At 36.3% G+C, this 27,219-nt stretch overlaps 1 protein-coding gene across 10 annotated transcripts in view; it reads left to right on the top strand.

The window, feature by feature from the left end:
• Positions 1-27,219, top strand: part of CDK14 (cyclin dependent kinase 14) — a 721,053-nt gene that overhangs the window by 397,902 nt on the left and 295,932 nt on the right. For all 10 annotated transcript variants that reach the window (XM_077857033.1, XM_077857032.1, XM_077857025.1 and 7 more), the window contains one exon: positions 7,021-7,115. In XM_077857033.1, the coding sequence (XP_077713159.1) occupies positions 7,021-7,115 (95 nt within the window). The remainder of the gene's footprint in view (positions 1-7,020; positions 7,116-27,219) is intronic.

The following is a 27,219-nucleotide window of genomic DNA, read 5'->3' as shown; positions in this document are numbered from 1 at the left end:
GAGCTGTGTATCTGTTCATTTCTCTGTCTAGACCATTTAGTCTTCACAGATAAAGTTAAACAAGCAGTCTTGTTTTTGCTCTGCCTGTGTTTTTTTTTTTTTTTTTGTTCTTTTGTGTGTGTTTGTAGGGGGAAGGTTATTTTTGTTGTTTGCTCTTTACCCCTGAGATTTTCCCATTCCAAATACTTCAGCTACAAAAATATTCAGAATGCACTGGCAAGTAACTTCTCATTGAAGGTAAGTAGTTTTCTTATTTCTAGGATACAGTGAATTTCAGCAGCCTTAGAGCTATCTAGCTGTGGGCTTAAAGAAAAGGTTCATGTCTAGTGTAAGTTGTAGCTTGAGATATGGTCAGCTCCTTGGGTTGAATGGGTAGTAATGCTTGTCTTCTAGAAATGTCAGGTAGCAGCCCCTCCAATCTACCCCTCTAGGAAAGAACACATTTGTAGAAAAGAGAGAGTAAAATGTGAATGCACTTCTTCTTTCCAGAGGCTGAAAGGGGAATGAGCAAGGGTAGGTTGTGTTTGTTTGTGGTTTGTCCTTTCCTATTAGGATATCATATAATAACCTAGAAAACTGATATACTAAAGAAGGGTTTTGTCCTTCCTTTATTAACATCGCTTGTAACTGATAAAATGAACATACTTCTGGGGGCACCTAGCTGGCTCAGTCGGTTGAGCTTCTGACTTTGGCTCAAGTCATGATCTCAGGGTCATGAGATCCAGCCCCATGTTGGGCTCCACACTCAGCCCAGGAGTCTGCTTGAGGATTCTTCTTCTCCCTCTCCCTCTGCTCCTCCCCCTGCTTGTGCATGCTTTTTCTCTCTCAAGTAAATAAAGTATTTTTTTTATATGAACATACTCTGAACTCTTCTATTAACTCACAATTTATTTGATCATGATGATATTGGAGTTTAGGTGAAATTTATTCCTTCCAAGTCAGAGTGGAAATTGAAGGTTGTTTATTCTCAAAACGGGTGGTGGAAGTTTCATTATGGCCTATAAGCAGATATCTGAACCCTGCTGCCATATTAAGGAAGTCTCCCTGTGTCCTTCTGTCCTACTGGGACTTTGTCAGAGACTCAATTATCTTTATGAACAGCAATGGTTTTCTGTTTTTGTATTGTGACATCATAGTCTCCAAACTGTTGTTAGAATTTTACCCTCAGCCCTAAAATTACAAGTCTTTTGCATCACATACAGTTGACCTTTTTCAAACCTCAGGAGTTGAAATGAATTTAAAATGTTGCTATATGTTTATTTAAGACATGTGGAGAAACCAAGTGAGAAACCAAGCATTCTGGAATTGCTAACACTAATGTTGCGGGATTTGTTTGTCAGTAAACGATGAGAAAATAACATGTGGTATATCTGTGATATTATTAGGATTACGTGGAGTATTATTTTGACAGTGTTTGTCTTGAAAAGGGAGACATGTTGGCTTTAGAGCTTAGGTGCTAATCACTGGTCTGACTTGGCAGCCCAGGAGACTTACTTGCTGTGGTAAGAGCAGGAATTATGGTTTCTGGCAGCTTACTGGAAGCAGTGGCTGCTGCATTGGCAGCCTCCAAACTAGTGAGGTCTGTCACCTTCCCTGATGTTGATGGATATCGTGGACTGTTTTCTGATCTTCCATGCCATTTGTCAGCCATCAGCTATGAAAGTAGTGGTTCTGTCCTTTTTAAAATGCAAATTCATTATGTTAATCTCAAAAGAAAGAGTGTTTGCTTTCAAATACAGGTGTATTCAGGTGTATTGGGGGGATCCCTGGGTGGCTCAGCGGTTTAGCGCCTGCCTTTGGCCCAGGGCGTGATCCTGGAGTCCTGGGATCGAGTCCCACGTCGGGCTCCCGGCATGGAGCCTGCTTCTCCCTCCTCCTGTGTCTCTGCCTCTTTCGCTATCTCAATGTCTATCATAAATAAATAAATAAATCTTAAAAAAAAAATACAGGGGTATTGGTACGTATTTAACTGATAGTGTACTTTAGAAGTGTGTAGAAATGTATTTAGAAATCTAAAATCTGTAATAATTGAGACTTAACTAGAAAGAAATGTGGAGACTTTTATTCTTCATGTAGAAATGGTTAAAAAATATAAAAAACTGACATGACTTTTTTCTATAATATTTGTCACTGTCAGGAAAAAAACATTTTTTTCCAAGATGAATGCTAACAGAAATTCGATTTTCCTGAAATTGTAGGGGAAGATGCCATGGGAAATGATGAGTGTGAAGACATTACTTTGAGAAATGAGCAACAATTTAGGTGTAAGTGGCGAGAGAAGAAAGGCAATAATAGTGCAGAGGTTGGGCAGGCAGTTAAAAAAAATCCTAAGGCAAAGGATCCTCAAGGGCATGGGATTCTTAATTTGGTGGAAGCTTCAGTACCTTTTTGGGGTTGTTGCTGATAAGGATGGATCCTTGCTAAATTTGACAGGCTAAGGGGATAACTTGAAAAATGAAATTGGACAAGATTACAAATCCTATTGAATAATACATTTCTGAAACTTGCCTCGCAAAGCCAGGTTCCTTTCATGCAACATGGGATCCTTTAGGTCCTTGATTCATTTCACCTATCCATGTCCTGTACCTGGTAGGTGTGAACTACCATACCTGGCCGTCATTTTCAAATACTCTGTTGTGGTTTGAAATATTGATCTCTGAGGATAAATATGCCTTAGAAGACTAGCACAGGGCCAAATGTCCTTTTTATAATGAGCAAATGTGAAGTTGGTCCCCAGATTAATATCTGAAAGCTAGCTATTTAATAAACTTTTAATTGTTTAAGGCTGATGGGCCAGTTGAATAATTAAAAGAAGGAAGATTATAAATTATTGGAATTAATCATACGAACCTCTATCATAAGTCTATATAATGGTTGTTCCTTCACAGTTCGTGTGCTATGATTTTATTATTGTAATTATTTTCCCATGAGTACTAATTTACAAAGCTCAGATAAAATAAATTTGTAGATTTTTTTTTTTTTTGCTAGAAGGTTTTTACTGTATAAAGCTAACTTGCCCATGGAAGATACGTGAGATGAAAGAGAGGGCCTCACCATGGTAGTCTGGACTTCTCTGGCCTTGGACTATACACTACTGACACTGATTCAGTTTTAGAGGGAACACACTTCTTGTTGTCTTCCAATGTTGGAATCAGCCACATGAATTCTCTTTCTGAATGAACTTCTTTGGACTAAATGTGTTTATTAAAGTTTTTCTTGGGATTAAGGATATAGCATATGTACTAAAACAGTCTTGCCTGGAGAAGTCTACAGAAATTCATAGCAATAACAATAGCTCTAATTAAAACAACTGCTCACATTCATTGAGCTCATACTAAAACTTAACAGTCTATATGCTTTTTCTCTGCCTTTCTGGGAAAAGCCAGTGCAGCCCCTCTTACATGGTGATGACATATCTAAAATATCATTTTATTTGAGTAAAATATAAAATGATCTAGATTTTTATTTTTATTTATTTTTTAAGATTTGTTTTTTTTTTTTTTAAAGTGTGTTAAAACATGGGTGCAGGGCAGCCCCGGTGGCTCAGTGGTTTAGCGCTGCCTTCAGCCTGGGGTGGGATCCTGGAGACGAGGGATCTAGTCCCATATTGGGCTCCCTGCATGGAGCCTGCTTCTCTCTCTGCCTGTGTCTCTGCCTCTCTCTCTCTGCCTCTCATGAATAAATAAATAAAAAATCTTTAGGAAAAAAAAAAACATGGGTGCATCTCTTTTTTTTTTTTTTTTGATAGGCTTTATTTTTTAATGCAGTTTTAGGTACACAGCAAAATTGAGTGGCAGGTTTTCACCTACCTACCACTACCTCCTACCACCTACCTCCTCCCCACCCCCACTCCTAAGTCTCCCCTACTATCAACATCTTTCAGCAGAGTGGTACATTCCTTACAATTGATGAACCTATACTGACACATCATTGTCACTCAAAGTCCAAGGTTTACATTAGGATTCATGCTTGGTGTTATAAATCTTTTTTAAAGATGTGGTTTTCCGGTACTACTGGGTATCAAGAATTTGTCCAGGGCCACCAGTGCCAGTAACTAGGTTCTTGATAGATACTTGATGAATAAATTGATTATAAGTTCTTGACAGAACACATGCAAAACATCTTTTTTTTTCTTCAGATTGTATACCAAAAACCAAAATTGAAAATTAATTTAAATAGTGATAGAGGTAGCTCCCATTCTTTGAGTATTCTACTTGAATGGTCATTGGTGTAGGGGGAAACAGTTCTGTTTATTTCTGATCTTACTGAGGGATGAGGAAGAGTTTACCTTAAATTAATACCTGTGCTTGGGCAGCCCCGGTGGCACAGCGGTTTGGTGCTGCCTGCAGCCTGGGTGTGATCCTGGAGACCCAGGATCGAGTCCCATGTCGGGCTCCCTGCATGGAGCCTGCTTCTCCCTCTGCCTGTGTCTCTGCCTCTCTCTCTCTCTCTCTCTGTGTCTATGAATAAATAAATAAAATCTTTAGAAAAATACCTGTGCTTATGATATATCAAATTTTCATATACTTATTTAGTAAGGATCATTTGATAAGATTGTACTTCCATGGTACATTAGTTTTTACGTATATTTTCCTGTCTACTATGGTTCTTTTATTTTTGCAAAGATGGAAAAATGTAAGACTAAATCCACTTGTTATTTAATCAATTAGTAACATCTTGTATATATCTCATGTCTTTTTACTCTGCAATTCCATTTTTCACAATTCACTATAGGAAGATAATTCTAAAAGAAGTATTTGTATGTTTTAAACCCAGTAATGTCCTTTGTGGCATTATTTACAAAAATTGAAATCTAAAGTTATTTATTTGCAGTGAGCATTGTCACAGTGAGTCTGATGGGGGGGATGGAGTTGTCTCATTCCCTTTTTTAATTAAAAAAAAAAAAAAAAGCAAGCGTGTTGGGGAAGGAATGGAATTTAAGGGGCAGAATCAACTGTTCTTGCCCAGATCTTGAAATTGACCATGTGGTCTTGTCCACGTTTTTGAAAGGGTAGATATCAGAATGTGTGTTATCTATTAACATACTTAGATCAGGGGCTAGTGCTGGTCTCATAGTAAAAGGAAGATAAAGGAGGAAGAACTGCAGATGATAGCAGGTCCTTTCTCATTCAAGGGATATTCAAAGAATGTGTGTGTGTGTGTGTGTGTGTGTGTGTGTGTGTGTGTGTGTGTGTATCTCCACCAGGGAACCTAAATGAACGACAATCAGTAAATTTATTGAGTTACTACTATGTATCAGGCCTTGATCTAAGACAAGAGTTTTGGAGGACAATGAATGGTGGCTGCCTAATCTTGAATCTTTCCACTCACAATTCTCCAAAAGTCATAAATCTAACAAAGAGAGCAAATAAAAACACACAGGATCCACATCTTTGAAAGCATTAGGAGATGCCATAAGCCTGTGGTTCCAGAGTGGTGCAAGGGAAGCTTCAGACAAGTTTAAGAGACTGAAAAAGAATAGAAGGGTATGGAGAACTTAGAGGAGCAAGGAGCAGAATCACTCCAGAAAGAGAAAACTGACTGTGAACATGTAGTTCACAGCACTGACTACAGAAAATATTGAAAGTGAATGGGATTGGAAAGTACTGCCTGTGGGAGAGATTCAGGTATATGGGGAAAGAAGGGTACCCTTTGAAGATGGCAGTGAAAGTAAAAAGGAAAAAGAATAGGATGAAATTAAAGATCCTGTAAAATGAAAAAGAAACAAAACACACTAAACCCTCTCCCTTTGTCCCACCAGCACCATCTATAATAACTACATAGAGGAGAGAAGAACTTATGTAAGAGGACTCTCAAACTAAGAACACAGTCCCTTGAATGAATAGGAATAGAACAAACACATCTATATAAAATTGCTGTAAAAACTCAGAAAACGCAAAACAAGGGCATTTCATCTGATAAAAATGCTTTTCAAAAAGCAACCATAAAATTAAGAAAATTGTACACACTACAGTAATCTAAAGTGAATTTTCTCATTCAGGCTCTTGAATATATGAAACCTAAAAATCCCACCTTGAATTGGGAATACAAAAGCTAATAAGAAAAATGCACAAAACCCAAAATGAAATGAAATGAGTTAGCTCCTGGGAGATATAGAAGAAAGGACAAATCAAATCAGAAATGAAGACTAAGTTACAAGATGCCCGAGGGAAAATAGATGGAAATGCCAGGTGACCCAACATATTCATATTTACATTAGATTTAAATGGTCTAAATATCAGTAAAAAGTCCGAGATTGACAGAATGAATTTAAAAAGCCCACGACCCAACGATATGCTGTTTATAAGAAATTTGTATGTTCAAATGTAACAATGTAGTAGGTCAAAAGATGTAAAAAGATACACCATCAAAAGCAAGCTGGAATGGTTATATTAAAATCTTCAGTGCAAAGAAGATTACCAAAGACAAAGAGAAATGTTATATACTGATAAAGGAGCTAGTTCACAAAGAAAACATAGGAATCCTAAATGTATATGCAGTAAACAGTAAACCCCAGGGCTTCAAAACACACAAAACAAAAACTGGTAGAACTCAAATGAGAAGTTGACAAATCCCCATTTATATCTGGGGATGTCAACAACCCTTTCTCAGTCAGAACCATTATACAGAAAATCAGGAAGTACATAGAAGAGCTCAATGACGTCATCAATCTACAGAATCTAATTGACATTTATAGAACTCCTCAACTTCAACTTCAGCAGAATATATATTCCATACGTATAACATGTATACCAAGATAAACCACATCCTGGATAATAAAACAAACCTTAACAAATTTAAAACGATTAAAATCATAATGGAATCTCCCTACAGCTTAATAACAAATAACAGGTGAAATAATTGGGGGAGCTTCATCTAAATTAAAACCCTGTTCCACTGCCCTTGATTTTGAATAGTTATTGGCTTGGAAAATGGGAAAATAGGTATCTCATCTGACAAAATGATAATGAAACATATGAGTTTATAGTTACCCATTGTCTCTTTGTCTTTGTTTTACAGCTTCTCTGTTAAAAGGACTAAAACACGCTAATATTGTGCTGCTTCATGACATTATCCACACCAAGGAAACACTGACACTTGTGTTTGAATATGTGGTGAGTAAAATAAGAATTCAGATTTTAGGGCATCCTGGGTGGCTCAGCGGTTTAGCGCCGCCTTCAGCCCAGGACGTGATCCTGGAGACGGGGGATCGAGTCCCACGTCGGGCTCCCTGCATGAAGTCTGCTTCTCCCTCTGCCTGTGTCTCTGCCCCTCTCTCTCTTCTCTCTGTGTACTCTCATGAGTAAATAAATAAAATCTTTAAAAAAAGGAATTCTGATTTTATAAATATAAATAAAATTCTTGTAGTATTATGACAGAGTTTCTTATTTAGGTTACCATACCAAAGTATTTTATCTAGTAGGTTTGTGTAATTTTGAAAAATCCAGAAAAATGTTAAGCTGAATTTTCATCAGATGTATTATCTATTTATAACCTATTTGTTATATGTTTGAATATGCTGCAGTTTTCAGGTTTATCAAATAGAATTAAACAGCCAGTGATCGCTCTATCAAAGGAAGTTCACAGACAATGATTTTTTTTTCCCTTTGAACTTGTAACTTGGTTTCTCAGAAGCGTTCTTACTAAGATTTTTTTCTTTTCTTTTCTTTTCTTTTCTTTTCTTTTCTTTTCTTTTCTTTTCTTTTCTTTTCTTTTCTTTTCTTTTCTTTCTTTTCTTTTCTTTCCTTTCCTTTCCTTTCCTTTCCTTTCCTTTCCTTTCCTTTCCTTTCCTTTCCTTTCCTTTCCTTTCCTTTCCTTTTCTTTTCTTTTCTTTTTTTCTTTTCTTTCTTTTCTTTCTTTTTTTGAGTGGAGGAAAGCCTGATACTTACAATTTAGACTTCATAGTTTTTCCCCTCAGTTGGTATTTCAGCTATTAATTAAAACTTCCAATTTGCATAGCACACAATGTAATGATCTTATTGTGTTGAGAGTATTACTGCTAGAAGACTTGGACTTGAACTCATAATTAATCTTTCTCCGTTTCTCCTAGAAAAACATATGGTATTTATGTAGCACCACTTCAGCATTTAACTGTGGAATCATGAAATGTAACCATGATAATTAACATCCCAATTTTCACAGATGGATCTGAGAACATGTAATTTATAAGATACAAATGACATTGGTGGAGAGTTTTATTGAGAAGAGTAGCTGTTGGTATTGTGAATGTATTAGGATCCCATTTTGTAATTACTACACTACTTTTTTAAAAATTTGAAAAAGTTTTCATGTGTTTTTAAAAATATATAATAGAATGCATATTTGCAACATTTTTATCTTGGTAATGTCTTGCCTGTGTCTGTTTTTCATTTGAAAATTGTTGTCTTATGAAGAAGCCATTTATCTTCTCTATTTACATATAAATGATAGATACATTTGAATAATATGGTAATGTGGCTACAAGGACAGCTAGAACTGAGCAGTTGAATATATTACATGCTACCAAGAATGGATGCAGATTCACACATCAATGCAAATATAATTTCTTTTGTTTAATCGGTGATTTTGGAGTCAATAATGTATTCAGTTGATTTAGAATTGGGATTTTTGTGTCATATTTTCCAGTAGATCTAGATGTGATACTGCAATTAAATCTCAATTTTTCTGAGTATACTTGACTAACTTTTATGTTTTGTGGAAGAAGGATTTCTAAAACGTACTTATTTCCTCCCTCAAAATTAGATAGTTAACTAAAAGGAAGAAGAAGAGCGTGGTGTCTAAATCAGTAACATTAATAGAGAAACTAAGAGAAATCATATGAAAATATGTCCTCCAAGTCTTAAAAGGAAATAATATATTTGTGAGGCTAAAATCATTTGATGATTTTATATTCTGTGGAAGTTGCCACATGAAGGAAATTCATTGTCCCAAAATATTTGCTAACTGATTAAGATTGACTTTTAAACATGTCCTGGAGTATTTGCTAACTGATTAATAAGACTCTGAAACAATCACTTTTCTTTGTATGAGTGAGATTTTCCCTGGTCCCAATTCCCTTGGAGCCATCCCAGGTCAATCAACCACATAATAGTGTGGACATCTGCAGTACTTTTCAGGCAACATTTCCTTCCCAATTTCTCTGGGGAGTTAAGACATAGCTTAATCTGTTCTCTTAGAGAATGAGGCAAGCTTGGGTCGTTCATGGTGTAGAATTGCCCTGCCTTGCCTCTTCTTGAGTCTCCATTCCACCTTTATTTCCTCACTTCCCCATTTGTTCTTGCCTTCCTCTTTTCCATTTTTCTTTGTCTTTTTCTATTCTTTTCATCTCCTGTCCTTTTGCGGTCTCTGGTGGAATACTTTTTGTTGCTACAACTAAATTTTGCCTGGGTTTTGTTTACATAAAATGTTTGAATGGATGTCTGAAATCAGAGTTGTGGTGGGAGTGGGGAAGAGCTCCAGGCTGTAGAAATATCTTGCAAGAGTTTTTCCTTAGAGTTGGGGAGGTGTGGACTCCTTGGTAGCGTTAGTGTGACTATGTGGTAATTGCCCAGTATAAAAATAACTCCCAGAATATTTCCTAAAGTTTTTATTTTGTTTTATACTGCTTTTCATTGCTTGTTGGTTATAAATCTACTGATACCTTGAGGAAGATTAAGACTCATAAGTATTTTAATGGATTAGCCAGATTGCTTTCCTCAAGGTATCTAGCACAAATACATTCTGTTCTCTTCTTGTATGTTTCTTAGTGATGGAAAGGCAATAATAATTTCAAAACATGAAACGCCTTGGGAGTTAGAGCAGATCTAGGTGGGGGGATATAGGGTAGGAAACAGGAGGCCACTGTGGGCTTGGACTGATGAGTGATGAATCAGAAGAGGAGGTGAAAGATTATGTAAGACTAGTATGACCACAATGCTAAAAATCTTCAAGTAAAATTTACTGGGTTTTATGCTGAGCACTGTGCTGGAGGCTTTATAGTTACCATCATTTCAGATGTTTTCAGCAGCCTCACGGAACTATGATATCACCACTTTACAGGGAAACGAAAACTAAGGATTAGGGAGATTAGATGCTTTTCCAGGATCTTGTAGCAAGTACAATGAACTCAAGACCCATCTTACTCTGATTCCCAATTATAATGTTGTATCACCTGCTTATTTTTACAACTTTAGTTAGATTGGGCTTCTGGTCAGAAAAGGAAAAGGAAATTTTCTTCTTTCTTTCTACCACCCTCCCTTATTCTGCTCTTAAGATCCTGAGTGTAATTAAATCCTGAATACGGTTGAACTGCTTTGTTGTTTAAGTAAGTTTTGTGGACTGGTCAAAAGCCTTATAATTTAAGAATTTATTTTATTGAAATGTTTTAAGTTTCCATAAAGCAAATGTGTAAGTTACAGTAGTGCCCCCTTTATATCACTGGGATCTACTTATACACCCCCCACACACACACACATAATCTTGTTATTTAGCAAGCCCTAAATCAATATCAAACATTTTATTTTATTTAAAATTTTATTTATTTATTTGAGAGAGCAAGCAAGTGAGAGAGAGAGAGAACATGAGCAAGGGGAAGGGGCAGAGGGAGAGGGAGAAGCAGACTCCCTACTGGGCAGGGAGCCTGATGCTCAATCCTAGGAGCCTGAGATCATGACCTGAGCTGAAGGCAGATGCTTAGCCATCTGAGCTATGCAGGCTCCCCAATATCAAACATTTTAATGTATAGTTTTCTAAACTTAGTGATGATATTGCCATATTTCAAAGTTGTTAACATCAAAGTTATTTTCTAAAAGAAATTGATTTTATAGTTCCATGTAATTAATAGTATCCTTTTTTTTAAGGAGGCGGAATTAGTAAGTTAAAAAGTGTGAGAGAGTGGTACCTGGATGGCTCAGTTGGTTCAGCAGCTGCCTTCCCCTTAGGTCTTGATCCCAGGGTCCTAGGATTGAGACCCAAGTTGGATTCCCTAATCTGCTTCTCCCTCTCCCTCTGCTCATGTCCTCTCACATACGCACTCTGTCTCTCAAATAAATAATAAAATCTTTAAAAATATATAAAATAAAATTAAAAGTGTGAGAAAAATCCATACACCATGCCCATTGAAACCTTAGATATGAAAGAAAGGTAAAATAATTTTAGGATTCACTAGGTATTGGATTTTTTCTTTGGATTTTAGTTAGATGTTCAAGGGTTTTTTTAGGTTCTTACGTATTTTGAGTTTCATGAAGTGAAACGTTATTTATTATTTATTTAAGTTTTAATTTAAATTTTGATAGTTAACATATAGTAACATTCTTGTTTATGACAGTGTACATACTGCATAAACATATTTCTGCTCTTTGCTTTTAAAGAGAACTTGAAGCCCATCTACTTTGTGTTATTCCTATGAATGGCATTCTGGGTTACACAAAAGCCTTGGGAGAATAATGAAATAGGTGATGAACATTTAATGATGTGGAAGAGCTCTGGAAGAGATGACTTTGGAAAGAGTACTATTAATTACATGGAAAACCATTCAATGGCTAATAGGATATTGCTAGTATAGGCTACCTCTTAAGTACTGTGGAAAGCTTCTAAAATGTCTGAAATTTAGATTCTTACGTGCTTTCAAAGTGCGTAGATCTAATCTACAAGCTGCAAGGTTGGGAACACATGGAAAAAGTGCTGCTCAGTGTGCTTGTGTCTCAGTGGAACAGCTCATGGACCCAAATGACATGTCTGTTTTGAGTTCTATCTTCCTGCCATTGTTGTCAAATGTGAAGGAGCATTTTTAACCACAGAATGACTTGGTTAGCTTGAAAAATATATCTGGTTTCACATAGTTTAAGACATTGTTATAGTTACCCTTTCGTTTGAGTGTTGGAAGAGAAATACAGTAGAAAATAGTCAAATAGTCACGAGTTTTTTTCTACTTACAAAGAAAAGTTAAGCAATTTGTTTATTTTCTTTTTTTCTTTCTTTTTTTTGCCCAAGACAAATATGTGCCACATTAACCTATTTAACTTGATGCTGAAAATTTTAAAACAAATTCCATTAGTGGAAATAAGAATGTTAATATAGTATATATAACTATATAAATATATATTACCATCAAATATATATTAACTATTCTGTTTTTTTATTACGTGAGATCAAAGTGTATGTAGCAGAACTCTTTATTGCACATTTAATAATTACATGTAAGGAGAAAAGCAACAAGCTTATAACTAGTCATGATATTACTGGGGCAGTCATTTTATTTCTTCTGCTGTGGGGCAAACTAGTAAATGTTTAAACTAATGTGTAACATTATGTAAAAAAGTGTCTATGTTACACATGAAAAAAAGCTGTGTCTCCAAAAATTATGTAAAGTGATTTATGAATCATCATAATTCACATTTTTATAGTACTTTTATGCTAAAAAGCAATCTCTCATACATGTTATTCCATCAAATTCCATCTTTAGCCCTTTGAGCTACATAAGGCATATATTATTGTTACCCAGTTTTTTTATTAATGAGGAAAAAATAATGCTTAGAGAATTTAAAGTGGAATCAGGTAGGTTGAGAGGGTAAAGATAAGACTTCTGTGCTGAGTTCCTTGTTGTCCCATCTCACCCTGTAGATGGCTGATGTTAGGATAAAGAACCATCTTCATAGTTTTGTATGATAGTCTGAGGTGTGTGTAATGTTCAAAAATGGGACTGGCAGCTGAAAGTCATGTTCTTTCTTTTCTCCCTGCCACATAATTTACCTCATTATTTGGTTTCTCTTCCTCATACATTTTGATTTCTAAATCTATGAGGAATGCTTTAATTTGCATGATTTTAAACCACATCTGTTCTCAAAAACTGTAGCTCTCCATCAGTATTCTGGCTTCCAGATTAAAGTCTCCTGGGGCAGTTGAACATTTTCCCACTTCCTGTGAGATAAAATATGTGTGCACATATGCATGCACATACAGCTTTAAATGGGGATGATCAGGGGAAGGCCTTGCTGAGAAGAGGAGAGGTATTTAGGTAAAAAATCTGAAGGAGGGGATCCCTGTGTGGCTCAGTGGATCAATGCCTGCCTTTGGCCCAGGGCGTGATCCTGGAGTCCCGGGATTGAGTCCTGTGTCGCGCTCCCAGCATGGAGCCTGCTTCTCCCTCTGCCTGTGTGTCTGCCCCTCTCTCTCTCTCTCTCTCTCTCTCTCTCATAAATAAATAAAATCTTTAAAAAAAATCTGAAGGAGGTGAAGGAGGAATACACATATATTTGAAGCAAGTAGTTGATGTTAGGATACATTTTTAAGGTTGAGCTGATAGCATTTGATGTGGGATTCGAGAGATGAGATGCAGGAGCTAGGGATCTAGACCTGACCAGCTCTGATGGTGGAGCTGCTGTGGGGAAAGTTGGGACAGCCTGCAGGAGGAGCAGAGTGGGGAAGATGCCCCTCAGATTTCAATAGGTGAGAGCTGACATGCACGTTGTATGTGCAGGTGAACATATCACAAGGCAGTTGGATTAATGAGTTAGAATTTAGGAAAGGGATCCAGGGTAGAAATTTGGAAACTGTCTGAGTTATAGATGTTATCTAACAAGGGGATTGTATAGGATCAGCAAGTATGGTAATTGTCACATTGGTGGACCCGAATGAACCATGCTTTTGTATACTCGCCCCTCGTGCAGGCCTTATCCCTTCATCTATGTTGGGTTTGTGGTTGCTCTAACCAACAGGGAAACATGCCAGCAGTGACACTAATGCCATTGTGGTCCTGACAGCTTCTCTTTTGTATTCTTGGGCACCTTGACCAGAATTCTGGTTAGAATTCTGGTTGTCTTATGAAAGAGGCCATGTGGAAAGGGAGAGGCCGTAGAGGACATGGGAGAGAACTGAGAACCTGCAACACAGTGTGAAATTAGGCCCAAGGTATAGGACTCCAGGCAAGCCATTTGCCCAGCCAGCCTGGCTATGTGCCAGACGTGTGACTGAAGAATCATCTTGTGGGAGAGGGAGGGCGATCCATTCCAGGCTCACAAGTAGCACATGAAGCCAAAGTAAGTTGTCCCTGATATGCCTTTTCTGAATCTGTAACCCAAGAATTGTGAGAGATAGTAACACATATGTTGTTTCAAGCCACTCAGTTTAGGGTTAGTTTGTTGTACACAGTCAATAACTAAAACACCCTGTGAGTGAATGAACATAGAAAATGGAAAAGAATTTTATGGACTGACTACTGAGGTATTCCACCATTAGGGGTCACAGTGATGAGGAACTATCAACAAAGGTTACTGCAAAGAAAACACTAGTAACAAAGGAGACAATTCATTAATTCAGATAAAGCTGTTTCATTTGAGACTGAGCATGAGAGCAGAGCAGGGGCTGCCTCTCCAGTGCCTAGCAGAGTGTCTGGCACATAGTAGGTCCTTAGCAAATATTTTTTATGTGACTGAGTGCGTGAGTGAGTGATGTTTGAAGGAGGAAGAACAAGAGATTATAATAGTTTACCACTTAAGGCAAACAACAGTGAAAGCAGAACTACTAAGTCACACTTTAAAATTATTTCTTTATTTTTATTTATCTGTTCATCTGCATTCCATCTTTAGTTCCCATCTACTGTCTTTATTTTTTTCTCTCAAAGCAAATGTTCTTCCAAGCAGAAGATTTAGAGCAAATCTGACTCCACAGCAATTAGAGCAGGCTTCAGACAATGGGATAGTCAGAAACCGCCTTGTTGTGGAGGAATTAAAGGGCCTGGCTGCTCTGAATAAATGTACCAGCCAGAGTTCTCTCTTGCAAGCAACAGAAATTCTCTTTGGCTGAATTAAACAGAAAAGTTTATTGAGAGGTTATCATGTGCCTGACAGATCTGCTGGGAAGAATTTAAAAACCGGCAGGAATAGTGTAAAGCTGAATAACCAGACCGGAGCCAAAATCATGCCACACAACTGTCCATGGAGCACCCTGCTGCCACCAGGAGTGTCGGCTCCAGACACTGTCTCTTATTTCATTGTCCTGACTGCCCTGGGTGACTGGAGGTTATTACCTCTGTTGATGTCCAAATAGCATCAACAATCTCTCTGCCTCTTTGGGTCATTAGCTCCTACTGCTAAGTTAGGGTTGGTTGTGTTTGGTTAGGGGACACTGTAGGTCACATGCCCTTGTTTTAACCTGCACACGTCCCTGAGAGAGCAGCCTTTTGGTTTTTGCAACAGCAGCTGGGCCTTGCCTTCCACCCAAACTCATAAACCAGGGGATTTTCACAACACAGGGAATACATTCAGATACAGAACACACTTTACTCAATTCCCTGCTCTTCCCAACCCCCTCCCCACCCCAAAATACCTTGTGAACATCCACTAGAATATGTTCATTATGTAGTCCAGATAAATGACATCTAGACCATGAAAAGGATTGCCATTGTCATAGAACTATCATTGATAATCTTTGAAAAATCAAGAATGAAGGTGAGCAGAAGTAATGTTGGTTTTTATTTTTTATTTATTTATAAATTTTATTTATTTATGATAGTCACACAGAGAGAGAGAGAGAGAGAGAGGCAGAGACACAGGCAGAGGGAGAAGCAGGCTCCATGCACCGGGAGCCCGACGTGGGATTCGATCCCGAGTCTCCAGGATCGCGCCCTGGGCCAAAGGCAGGCGCCAAACTGCTGCGCCACCCAGGAATCCCCGTAATGTTGGTTTTTAAAAGGTGGTGGGGAACAAAGCTGAATCTGTAGATGTATAAGCACATGATAGAATGTTAGTGAAATTCGAAACTAGGTTTTGGGACATTAAAGTATAATAATATTCATTCCCTTTTAGTAAGTAACAGAGTTATTTCTTGATTTCAGCAAAGCTTATGACAGGGACTCTCATACATTCTTGGAAAAAAAACTAAAATCCAGTTGTCATATGATTATTTTTCTTTCAGTTTATTGCTGGATAACAACTTTACCCTAAGCCTATTGATTAATGAATTGACATTAGGGTAGAGAAAAGTTTATCAGGGTATGCTGGAAGGCATAGTCTTTGACCTTGTCCTGTTTGATATTTTTATTAATGACTTAGATGAAGACATGGTGCTGATGTGCTTGACCTATTTGTGTGTATTGTAGCTGGGAGCTATAATTAACACTTGGGGTGATGGAATCAGGGGTCAGAAAGAATCTGATGAAATAATGGGTGGAAGCTACAGGATGAATTGCTGTAAAACAATGTGGTTAAGAAAAAAAAAAGCAAGCCCAAGCTAATATGGAAAAACAAGGAACACTGGGTGTTATGCTATATGTTGGCAAATTGAACTCCAATAAAAAAAAATTTAAAAAAAAGAAAAAGAAAAACAGTGTGGAGGAAAGTTAACTTCAAAATGAAGTTAATTTCATATGAAAAAAAGACTAGTAATTTCTTTAGTCCAATGAACTGGAGCAAACAGGAGTATGCACCTAGGATGGCAAGAGGTCTGTGAATCATGTGTATATAACAGGGAACCCAGGACGATGCCAGGAAGGTCTAATTCAGGAGGATTAGACTAGAGAATAGAGAAAAGGTAATGTGTACAGGTACATTTCAGACAGGACAAGAAAGCCCAGTGTGAGAGTTCTGGGGAGTCTAGTTTTGGCTTAAACCTGGGAAAGATATTCAAATGTTTTGTGTTACTTATAAATCAAATGCAGTGTCTTGAAGTGTCAATGAGTGTCTCATCACTAAAGTATTCAAGTAGAGGCTAGGTTGGTCCAATGCTGTAAGAAGGGTTCATAACCTGTAGTCTATGCAAGGGATTGAACTATGTAATTTAGTATGTTATTTCATGTTGTTCCAACCAAAACCATGAAGAAGGTAGAAGGTTCTTCCATTTTGCAGATGAGGAAATTCATACTAAGATGTCAGATACTCTGTGTATGCCCTTTCCAGTGGCTGCATAATATCATCTCCTGTGTCAAGTGTGAATAAAAGTAACTCCAACTTTACATTGCAAAGCATTGACCAAGGTTTTGTAACTGTTATGTGAACTCATTTCATTTAGCATAATTTTTAGAAGCAGAAACACAGCTTGTTATGGCCATTCATTTAATAACGCATTCATTTTTCCTTTATTCATTCATTCATTTGTTTTTCTCCTCCAACATACAGGAACATTCTTCCAGGGATTATCCCTTGAGCTCTAGAGATAGAAGTATATATCCTTTGTTTTTAAAGATGTTGAAGTCCTATGGAGGACTGTGATCTTAGGAGAGAGTCCATGTGCCATTTGGGTTATAAGCTGCTGTCACAGATCCTCCTGCACCAGGGAACAGGAACACATTTGTGCTTTAGTGAAAACAGTGAGAAAACCAGATTTGACTCATGGAAGAATTTCTTTATGGAAGAATCTTAAGGATGTTTTAGTTTCATGTATGGAGAACTAGTTATGCAGTGTCATAGTGTGATCCTATATTCTGATGGGGGCTGGGTTGTCATTCAGATCCGAGTGCCAAACATGAACAGATGTTAGCATTGTGGATGACTGAAAGTGCAAGCTGCGTAACGTAGAAGAATTGTGAAGCATAAGGAGAAACTAAAAAAAGGAAAATGAAACAAGCTTGCTTTCAGTCAGTGCTCTATTATAAACTTCACATTTTGTCTAATTGGTAGGAGAAAGTCAATTAACTTCTTTTCTGTCTTTTACCCTAATGGCTTTTTCTCATCTAACAGGGAATTCTGGTCTCTTGTAGTCATTTTCCACTATATTTGTTCACTTACTATGTTGGGTGCTCAGATTTTAATTTATTTTTTTTTCTGTTACATCATACCTATCTTCTCTTTGTTGTTGTTGTTGTTGTTGTTGTTTTTTAGATTATTGATTTATTTATTTGAGACTGAGAGACAGCATAAGTGGGAAGGAGGGTCAGAGGGAGAAGCAGACTCCCCACTGAGCAGGGTGCCTGACGTGGGGCTCAATCCCAGGATCCCAGGGTCATGACGTGAGCCAAAGAAAGACACTTAACCAACTGAGCCACCCAGGTGCTCCTTCTCTGCATTCTAGTTTTATCTCATATAGTTGCCATCCTTACTAGGAAGTCCTAATCATAATTCAGTATTTTAATTCACATGATTTTAGATGAAGTATACCTGGTCTCTAACTGTTGCTGTAGTAAACCCCTAATTATCCACAAAAACACACAGTTTTGAGTACATTCCTATAGATGAGACTGCTTTAATGAGAATACACTATGCCTCTATGGGCTTTTTAAATTTTTAAGTATTTTTCCTACTTTAATCTTCAATTTCATCATTTAAGCTATAGGCGTGTAATGGGAAGCTGGAATAAGATGTGATATTTGAAGAGAGTACACTGAAGAAAAGACTTTATTGGTAGAAGGAGATCATAGGGAAGGTAAGAACAGAAATAAAAAAGAGAATTCCCTTAGTAAGGAAATGATGTACTTTGCATATTAATTGTTTAGGATTTTTTTCTCACGGGAATTATTTCCATATTTCTTAAGTTAAGAAAACAGTAATCTTGGGAAAACTGAATATGTTTCAGGGGACAGGTGGAGAGGCAGGAGAGGGATGGATTAGATGTAATAAAACTGGCAATAATGATCAGCTTGGAGAAATTAGAGAAACATCCCAGTTTAGGAACTGAAGTTGTTCTCTGATGAAAGTACCGAGATCAAGAGAAGAGGATCAATATTTCCAATTACCTTCACATTATGTTCGATTAGGCCATGAAGTAATTGAAGGACAAATCATTAGCAAATTTATCTCTAAGTGAGTAAGTATACATTATTATATATCATACAAAATGGGGTGTCGGCAACTTCTCATCAGTTTTTAGAATCAGTAACTTGATAAATACATTGCAATATAATGACCATTGAAGATTTTCTTTCACTTTATTGTTGTTATTGTTGCTGTTACTATTTCTTGCATTTCAAGAATAATTAACATTATATAATGTTTTAGTCTAATACGTATTTTGTGCTTTGATAAAGGGATGTTAAACCCACTCCAGGTTTAAATCATTCATTTTTGTTGATGTGGTTGTTGTTTTTATGTGAGTTATACATCATTTGCATATAGTTGAAAGAGTTTCATGGTTTACTATGAAAAATAGCGGTTTTTACTTTCCAGTCTTTTAGATTATTGTTTTGGATTTTCCTCTGAACATCTAATAAGACTTTCTTTTATTACTGCCTCTTCTTATTCATCTTTTGGCATCACCCATTGACTCCTACAGTGGAAAACCTGAAGTTAGTGTTTGTTAGGTTTTTTTTTTTTTTTTTCATTATTCCATTTTTAACAACTGAATGCATCCTATCCTGCTCTACTCTCTCTCATCCTTTCAGTGTAGGGACATTATAACTTAGATTATATCAGAAGTTCAATATTTACATTATTATGTCAATATAAATCTTATTTGTACCTGAGGCATGTAGTATTCTGTGATTACTTTTCCCCTTCATTTCAACTTTTGGTTTCCCTGAAATTAATAATAATTTCCCATTTTCCATTTCCACTATTAATTTAAGGCCTTCTCAAGCCTCTGCCTGGTGTTCCTCCCTCCACTGGCTTCCTGGGATGCCCTTCCACTCTCTCCTAGTAGGGTGGAGCTCTCTTTTCCTCCAGCTCGTGTTGTTTTATTTTGGGAGAACATAGTTTCTAATAGCTTCTTGGGAAAGAGTGTGTGGAAGATTTTTTTTGAGATATTGCATTTCTGAAAATATCTTTATTCTGCTGCACTTGTGTTTGATTGACATTTTGACTGGATACAGAATTCTTGGTTGGAAATAATTTTATTAGAATTTCAGTAGGATTGCTCCATTGTTGCTAGTTTCCATTGTTTTTGTTAAAATAGATTTCTTTATTTCCAGTCTTCTGAAGTTTCATGATGAAGCAAAAAATAGAGCAGGATGCAGTTTTATTTTCATTTGCACCTTTCCAATTTGGACACTCCTGTCTTTATGTTCTTCTTCTTTTTTTAATATTTTCATTTAGATGCAATTCTCATAACAGAATTCACTTTTTTAAAGTGTATATGTCAGTTGTTTTTAGTATATTCACACAATTTTGGAATCATTACTATTTGATTTTAGAAAATTGTATCCCCCTAACCAGAAGCCCCTGCCTATTAGCAGTCACTTTTAATTCTCTCCCTTTCCAACCCCAGGGAAATATTAATCTACTTTATGTCTCTGTGGATTTTCTTGGACATTACATATAAATGGAATCATTACTATGTGACTTTTTGTAGTAGACTATTTTCACCCAGTGTTTTTTTTTTTTTTTAAGATTTTATTTATTTATTCATGAGAGACATACAGAGAGAGAGAGGTAGAGAGAGAAGCAGGCTCCATGCAAGGAGCCCAATGCGGGACTCGATCCCAGGTCTCCAGGATCAGAACACCCTGGGTTGCAGGCAGCACCAAACCGCTGCGCCACCGGGGCTGCCCTCCCAGTGTTATGTTTTTGAAGTTCATCCATATTTTAATATGTATCAGTCTTTTTTTTTTTTAATGTGGTATTCCATGGTATAGATATATCACATCAGTCATCTGATGACCTTTGTCTTTAAGTTTTTGAAAGACTGTCAAACTGTTTTTGGCATCTAACCACCAGGGTTTGGGGAGGTTCCAGTTTTTCCATACCCTCAGCAATACTTGTCTGTCTTTTTTATTACAAGTGGATGTTTGATGGTTTCTTCTTCTCATTCTTTGAATTTCTCTGCCAACTAATGATGTTGAGCATTTTTTAGTGCACACATGTTCTCCTGTTTCAAGAAACTATCTTAAATTATTTTGTTTTCATTTCCTCCATTTTCTTTTTTCTTTGGATCTTTTATTATTTAAATGTTGAACCTCCTGTATTGTTGCTCTTTTAATTTTCTTTGTCTTTTTTTTTTCTATTTTCTAATTATTTTCCTGTTAGCCCACCCTTCAGGGACATTTTCTCAACTTAGTGTTTCATCTCTGCTGTTGAGGGCTTTACATTTTAATATTATTTCTGAGATACCTTTTGTGCTCAAAATATTCCATTTTATAATATCCTTATCTTGTTTCAAGGTTGCAGTATCTTTTCTTATCTCCTGAATTAGTATTCAGGACTAAAAGACTAAAAGTATTAACTAGTCTTTTTTTATTTTTTAAAGAATTTTATTTATCTATTCATGAGAGACACAGAGAGAGAGAGAGAGGCAGAGACATAGGCAGAGAGAGAAGCAGACTCCATGCAGGGTGCCCGATGTGGGGTTCGATTCTGGGACTCCAGGATCACGCCCCGGACTGAAGGCAGGTGCTTAACCACTGAGCCACCTAGGTGTCCCTAATACTAGTCTTTTTGAAGTTTTCTTCACAGTATTTTCTCTGTTTCTACCAAACAATTACTATTTTTCTTTTAGTTTGTTCTAGTCTCTGGTGTAAATATTAGAGGCTTTGGTTTGATAGCTGGTGGTTCTTGGTTGTCTGGTCACACTGAAATATGGTAGAGTAACAATGTTTAAGTTGAGAACTTCAAGTGGGTAGCTGGTTTACCATTCATTTCACTGTAGGAACTGATGAAGCCATTTTGCTGAGAAATCCTTGACCCTAGTATCCATCTTTTCCTGCATTGCTAAAAGATTCCTAGTGAAGATTCTTCTGAACTCCTGCCTGGAGGAGAGAGGTCTAGCTGCCACTGTTCTGGAAGCAGAATGGGGTTTAGGACCCCATGTAATTAACCGGTTTCAGGATGGTATCCCTGTTCCTGTCTAGTTGAGTTTTCCAGTTCAGACACTCTGTTTTAACCTCTTTAGGTTTGAGAGAGGCAGTTATATATGTAAGCAGAGTGGGAAAGAGATCTAAAGATTAAATAACTACTGAAAAGACTTTCAACCAACCAATCTCTCACATTTTAGACCTCTGCATATAGACCTATTCATTCCCATGTCCTGGTGCCACCAACCCCTGAGCTGTTTGGTTGTTCTGTTTACAAATAGGGCTACATCTAGGCTTTCCCCTCTGCCAGGTTAATAAATAATCTATTTTTTGTGTTTTGTTATGCTAAATATGCTACCATCTGTTTTGGAGCTTCTAAAATTTGGCGTGGGTTTCAAGAGGATGCAAAGTAGGTGTATATGTTTAGTTTTCCATCTTTACCTTGGAATCTCATCAATTCTTAATAAGTTTAAATATGAACAAATGCTTGAGCTTCTCATTGTATAAACCACTGTGTAATTAGATCATTTTTTTCACATTGATGGTTGAAGGCATATAAATCTTTGCTATTTATCAATTGTCAGAGTTCATCAAATGTGATGAGGCTAGTGGGAGTGAAGATATTTATATTAACTCTTATTAGATTATTGTTCCATAAGTAAAATTTTAGGCACAAGAGCAGTGTCTAAAGTGCGAGTGTGCCTTTTGTAGGATGTCCTGTCTTGATGGAAAATATTTTTGCTTGTTAACTGGTTGGTTAATTGTTATTTTGTTCATTTTTTTTGTTATAATTTGTTATGATTGTGGATGTCGATATACTGTATAAGTATAAACATATATTTGATACTATTTTAAAGGCATTAAGAATATTTTTACAAAGTAAGTATATGTATAGAAAAATAAGCAATGGTGAAGGGTTCTGGTTTTTAAATTAATTATTAAGAACATATGAGGCTCAGGGGGTTGCTTAGTCCATTAAACGTCTGACTCTTCATTTTGGCTCAGCTCATGAACCCTGAGGGGTTCTCAGATCCAGTCCCATGTTGGGCTGTGTGCTGGTTGTGGAACCTACTTGAGATTCTCTCTCTCTCCCCCCTTCTGTCCCTCCCCCCTTAAAAAAAGTATTAAGAAGGTATAGATTGCTTGTTTAGCTGGGTTCATTGTGGTTTTGGTTGCTTTGCATAGAGACCTCCTTTTTAGAAAATGAATGTTCTCAGTTAACATCCAACTTCAAGGGAGTAATTTCCTTTTTTTTTTTTTTCCTACTGGCAGGTACAAGTCTAGTTAGAAATCCCCAAAAGATGGTCATTCAGAAACTGAGAAATTAGTTTGTTATGGCAGCTATTTGCTAAATAAGAATTTTCCATCTTCTGGATTTTTCCTTTTCTCTTGATTAAATGCTCTTTGTTTTAAAGCTTTGGATCTCAGCTGTTAGCTTCACTTTAGCAATTAGGGATATTTTGAAGATTGAGTTGGTTCTCTCTATTCCTCCTTCTAATTCTCTACCCTTTTTACTTGGATAAAGAAATTAAAAGCATCAAAGAACAATAAAATGTTGAGTAGTCTTTAGCTAGAATTTAGAAGGTATGTTAAGGAAAGATACTAATTCTAACAATAAAATAGAAGTCAATAATGCTGTGGAAAAGAGGCATGGTGAAAGATGATTAGTAACAGAATATTTATTAGAAGAAAAGAAAGGACTAAGGATTTTTTTTTATATAATCAGATTTCACCTGAGTAAAAATACCATGAAATGAGTTATATCTTGGAATGGGTGAAAAGAACAACATAATCATTCTTATTTGTCATCAAGACATCTGGTAAGATGAATGGGCATCTAGTCTCTCTGAGGGCAGGTGCTGGTTGCTCTTTTGGTATATCTTGTAGTAAAATTACAGTGGGAATTCTATAAATCTTTGCCAAATTAATATGATTATTTCTATAGAGTAGATGCATCAGACATGATTTTGTGTGTGTGTATGTGTGTGTGTAACAAATGTAGAGTTTAAGATTTTCATTAAAACACACAGAATGTGACAGACTCAGAGACATGGGGTCTATATCCTCCTTTAAAGGAGGACTTGCTTCCTAGCTACAGGAAATAGTCACCTGAATGGTTCCCCCTCTCAGCAGCTCCAGGATCTAAAGAGGCCATGCCTTCTTCCAGGCATCCTGGATCTGGTCATTTCTGCTCAATGCAGGGCAGCTCTGGTGCCAGGTTGACCAAGGCTTTATTGACCTGCATCACACCTACATTTCCTTTGTCTAATCCTGTTTGCTTATCCTTCCTTCCACCTAATAAACACATTTTATTTCTTTTACATAGTAAGTATGTTGTACTCCCAAACTCCATTGGGAGAACCCAAGACAGAGTCATAAAGATTAATTTAAACATATAATTTAACCCTATAATTTAACAGGGATTTATTCTCTTTTAGGGGGTTACAGAAATATGGGGTTCAGACTTAAATATCCAAGTATATCAGATATCATACCAGAAAATCATAAGATGTTCAGAGTTCAGAGGGGGCAAAAAATACACAGTATGGCAGAAACTTCTAGAAAAAATAACTTTAGATGAGAGATAGTTGAATGAGTTCATGAAATTGTAGCATGCCTTTGAAGTTACTAAATCCTTGACTGCAAGTTTTTTTATAAGTCAGTGCATTGATAAGCACTGTGTGTTGTATGGAAGTGTTGAATCACTGTATTGTATACATGGAACCTAACATAACACTGCATGTTAATCATACTGGAGTTAAAATTTTAAAAAGTCATTGCAAATGTATATTCATCTATGTATTTAATAGTCCTATTATGTTATCAGTGGGAAAATGTGAGTATTATTTGCCTAAAGTAGAATACTGTATTCTTCTCTAATATTCAGATCCCAATTCCTATAGAAAGATCTTGCCTCCTTTCCATTTTGAACTTAGGTCTGGTGATGTTGATGTCTTTGGCCAGTAAATTGTAAGAAAGAGTTATTTGTTATCAGAGCATATATAACCTGCCCTGTCCTGACTGATATACCCTAAGTATAGGGTATATACTAAGTATCAACCCCAGAGAAAGTGGATACTACCATATGTTGTATTTCAGGACATATTTTATGAGTCATGCTCAGATGCGTGTTGTATGTGTATGTGTATGTGTGTTTGTTTATGTGTATACTATGCTCATATACTATATATGCTATTTTTTTAATTTTTAAAAAACTCACAGAAGTTAGTGCTACCATTGTTTTGAAATCAAGAAATGTGGCTATGTATCTGTTTGTATCCACATTTTGAAATTCACATGCCCTTTGTCTTGATATAAAAATCTCATGCTTTTCTTTGATATCATTTTAAACCTCAGATAAATGTAGAATTCTTAATAAGACAAATTTAAATGATTTTAAAAGATTTTATTAAACACTTGGTTCTGTTTTTTTAACAGTTAAAAAAACCACATGTTTTATCAGTGAGAGCATTAAATCAGCTTGCTTACCACAAGCTTTTGTATCATAGATTCAAGAATCAAGGACAAATATGGTTACCTTCCATGTCATGTATTGTTTCTGCTATATTTTTCTTGATAAAAATGATTACAACCAGCTTCATATATTAAGTATGATAATTACATGCCAGGCCTATGAATTTATTTGGAAGTAAATATTTAGATATTTTGTCCAAGATTTTTCTAGTATGATTTTCTGAAAAATTTTTTTGCAACTGTTTCAAATTCGGGCACCATTATCTTGTTTTACATTTATGAGACTGTCTTTCAAATGGTATTTTCAAACACAACATCAGGAAAATACTACCTGAATTCATCCTAAACAGAGTTGGTGAGATTTTATTCTTTTTCTTGAAATTTTTTCCAGTAGCCATTTTATGGCAAATTGCACTAAGTCAAGAGAATGAAAAGGTATTTTTAGCTCTGATTCATGGAATACATAACTAGATTTTGGCATAGAAGCTTAAAACATATCATGAAGAGCAATAATGTCGGTCGTTGATTCTTGAAGTTCAAGATTCGTATTCAAAACATCAACTATATCTGCCAAAGATGTCAAGCTCCTGGGAAAGTTATTATCTTTAACTTGCAAAGTTTGCAAGTGTCTAATGATTGAGAAAAAAAAAGGTAAAAGTTCTTTTTAAGAATATCTTTAATTTCATACTATGCATAGTAAGGAATTAAGCACATTTTTTTTTTTATTTTGTCCATGAATTGAGCAAAGTCAGTAACAAAAACATGAAAAAAAATTAACAGGGTTAAATTTTTATGACAGGTAAATCAGCAATTTGACTTTTGGCTGTAGATCCTGAAAAAGAGATATTTTAGAATTTCTACTCTACTTTAACTTTGGAAGTGGTCACAATATAAGAATTCATGAATTTGGGATTCCTATCCCCCCACCCCCACCCCTGTGATCTGAGGCCTTCTTATTCTTTGTTATTAAAAGAACTACTTGAAACAAAACTTTGACAGTTTTCTGGAGTTTTAACAACATGTTTTACTACTCTTCAGTTTCTTTCATTTCATAACACCATAATCTGCAGGTAAAAACTTGCATTGAAAAAAATAATGTTGGTGTGAACCTTGTACTCACTTGAGTTTGAGAAATCCAAATTACTTTGCCCCTTTATGTACTATACTGAAATAATTACATTTGTGCTTAGTAACTACATAAGCTTACAGCTGTGCTTATGCCTCAGGTGTGTCACAAGAATAGTGATATAAATGGCCTTTTTCATCATGTATAACAGACATTTCACTGTTTGCCAGGACTTTTTCTGAAAGCTTTGTCCTTTTATTCTCTGTGTATTTCCACCAACCAGGAGGATTTATTTTTTTATTTTTTTTTAAGATTTTATTTATTAATGAGAGAGAGAGGGAGGGAGAGAGAGAGAGAGAGGCAGAGACATAGGCAGAGGGAGAAGTAGGCTCCACACAGGAGCCTGATGTGGGACTCGATCCTGGGACTCCAGGATTACGCCGTGGGTCGAAGGCAGGCGCTAAACCGCTGAGCCACTCAGGTGTCCCTAACCAGGAGGATTTAAATGAGCTCTACCTTTGTAATATAAATTTATTTTTAAGACTGTTCCTCTAATTCAGAGGTTTTTTACGCGTCCCTTTTATATGTCCCTTTTCTATAGCCCACAACCCTTGCCCCATAAATAATCAGATATTTATAACTGCATTTAACAACTCCAAAGTATTTTGTATTATAAATTCTTAGTAATATTACTTCTAATATATCCCTTTGTATTTCCTTGGGGGAGAAAACCTTCTAATATTTTTACTGCTGGATTAAGTGATACGAACAGGTTATAAATATTTCATTATAGGTAAGAAGAGGAAGAGTATTACTCACATTTATGTGACTGTCATTCTTATTTCCCTCAGACTTATCACTGAGGTCCTACATAGTGAATAGTTTTTATTCATTTTTATGCATTTTACAATACTTCCATTCTAAGATTTTGAAAATGTATTTTGATTTTCATTCACTTTGCTTAAAAAAAAGTGAGAATTTAACAAATTATAATTGCTTACTATCTTCATTGAATTATGTGTTTCAGAGTTACAGTTTTTAAAATCAG

The sequence above is a fragment of the Canis aureus genome, chromosome 18, assembly GCF_053574225.1.
Source record: "Canis aureus isolate CA01 chromosome 18, VMU_Caureus_v.1.0, whole genome shotgun sequence".
NCBI lineage: Eukaryota > Metazoa > Chordata > Mammalia > Carnivora > Canidae > Canis > Canis aureus.
Note: the sequence above shows the minus strand (reverse complement) of the source record. Positions and strands in the feature narration are given on the sequence as shown.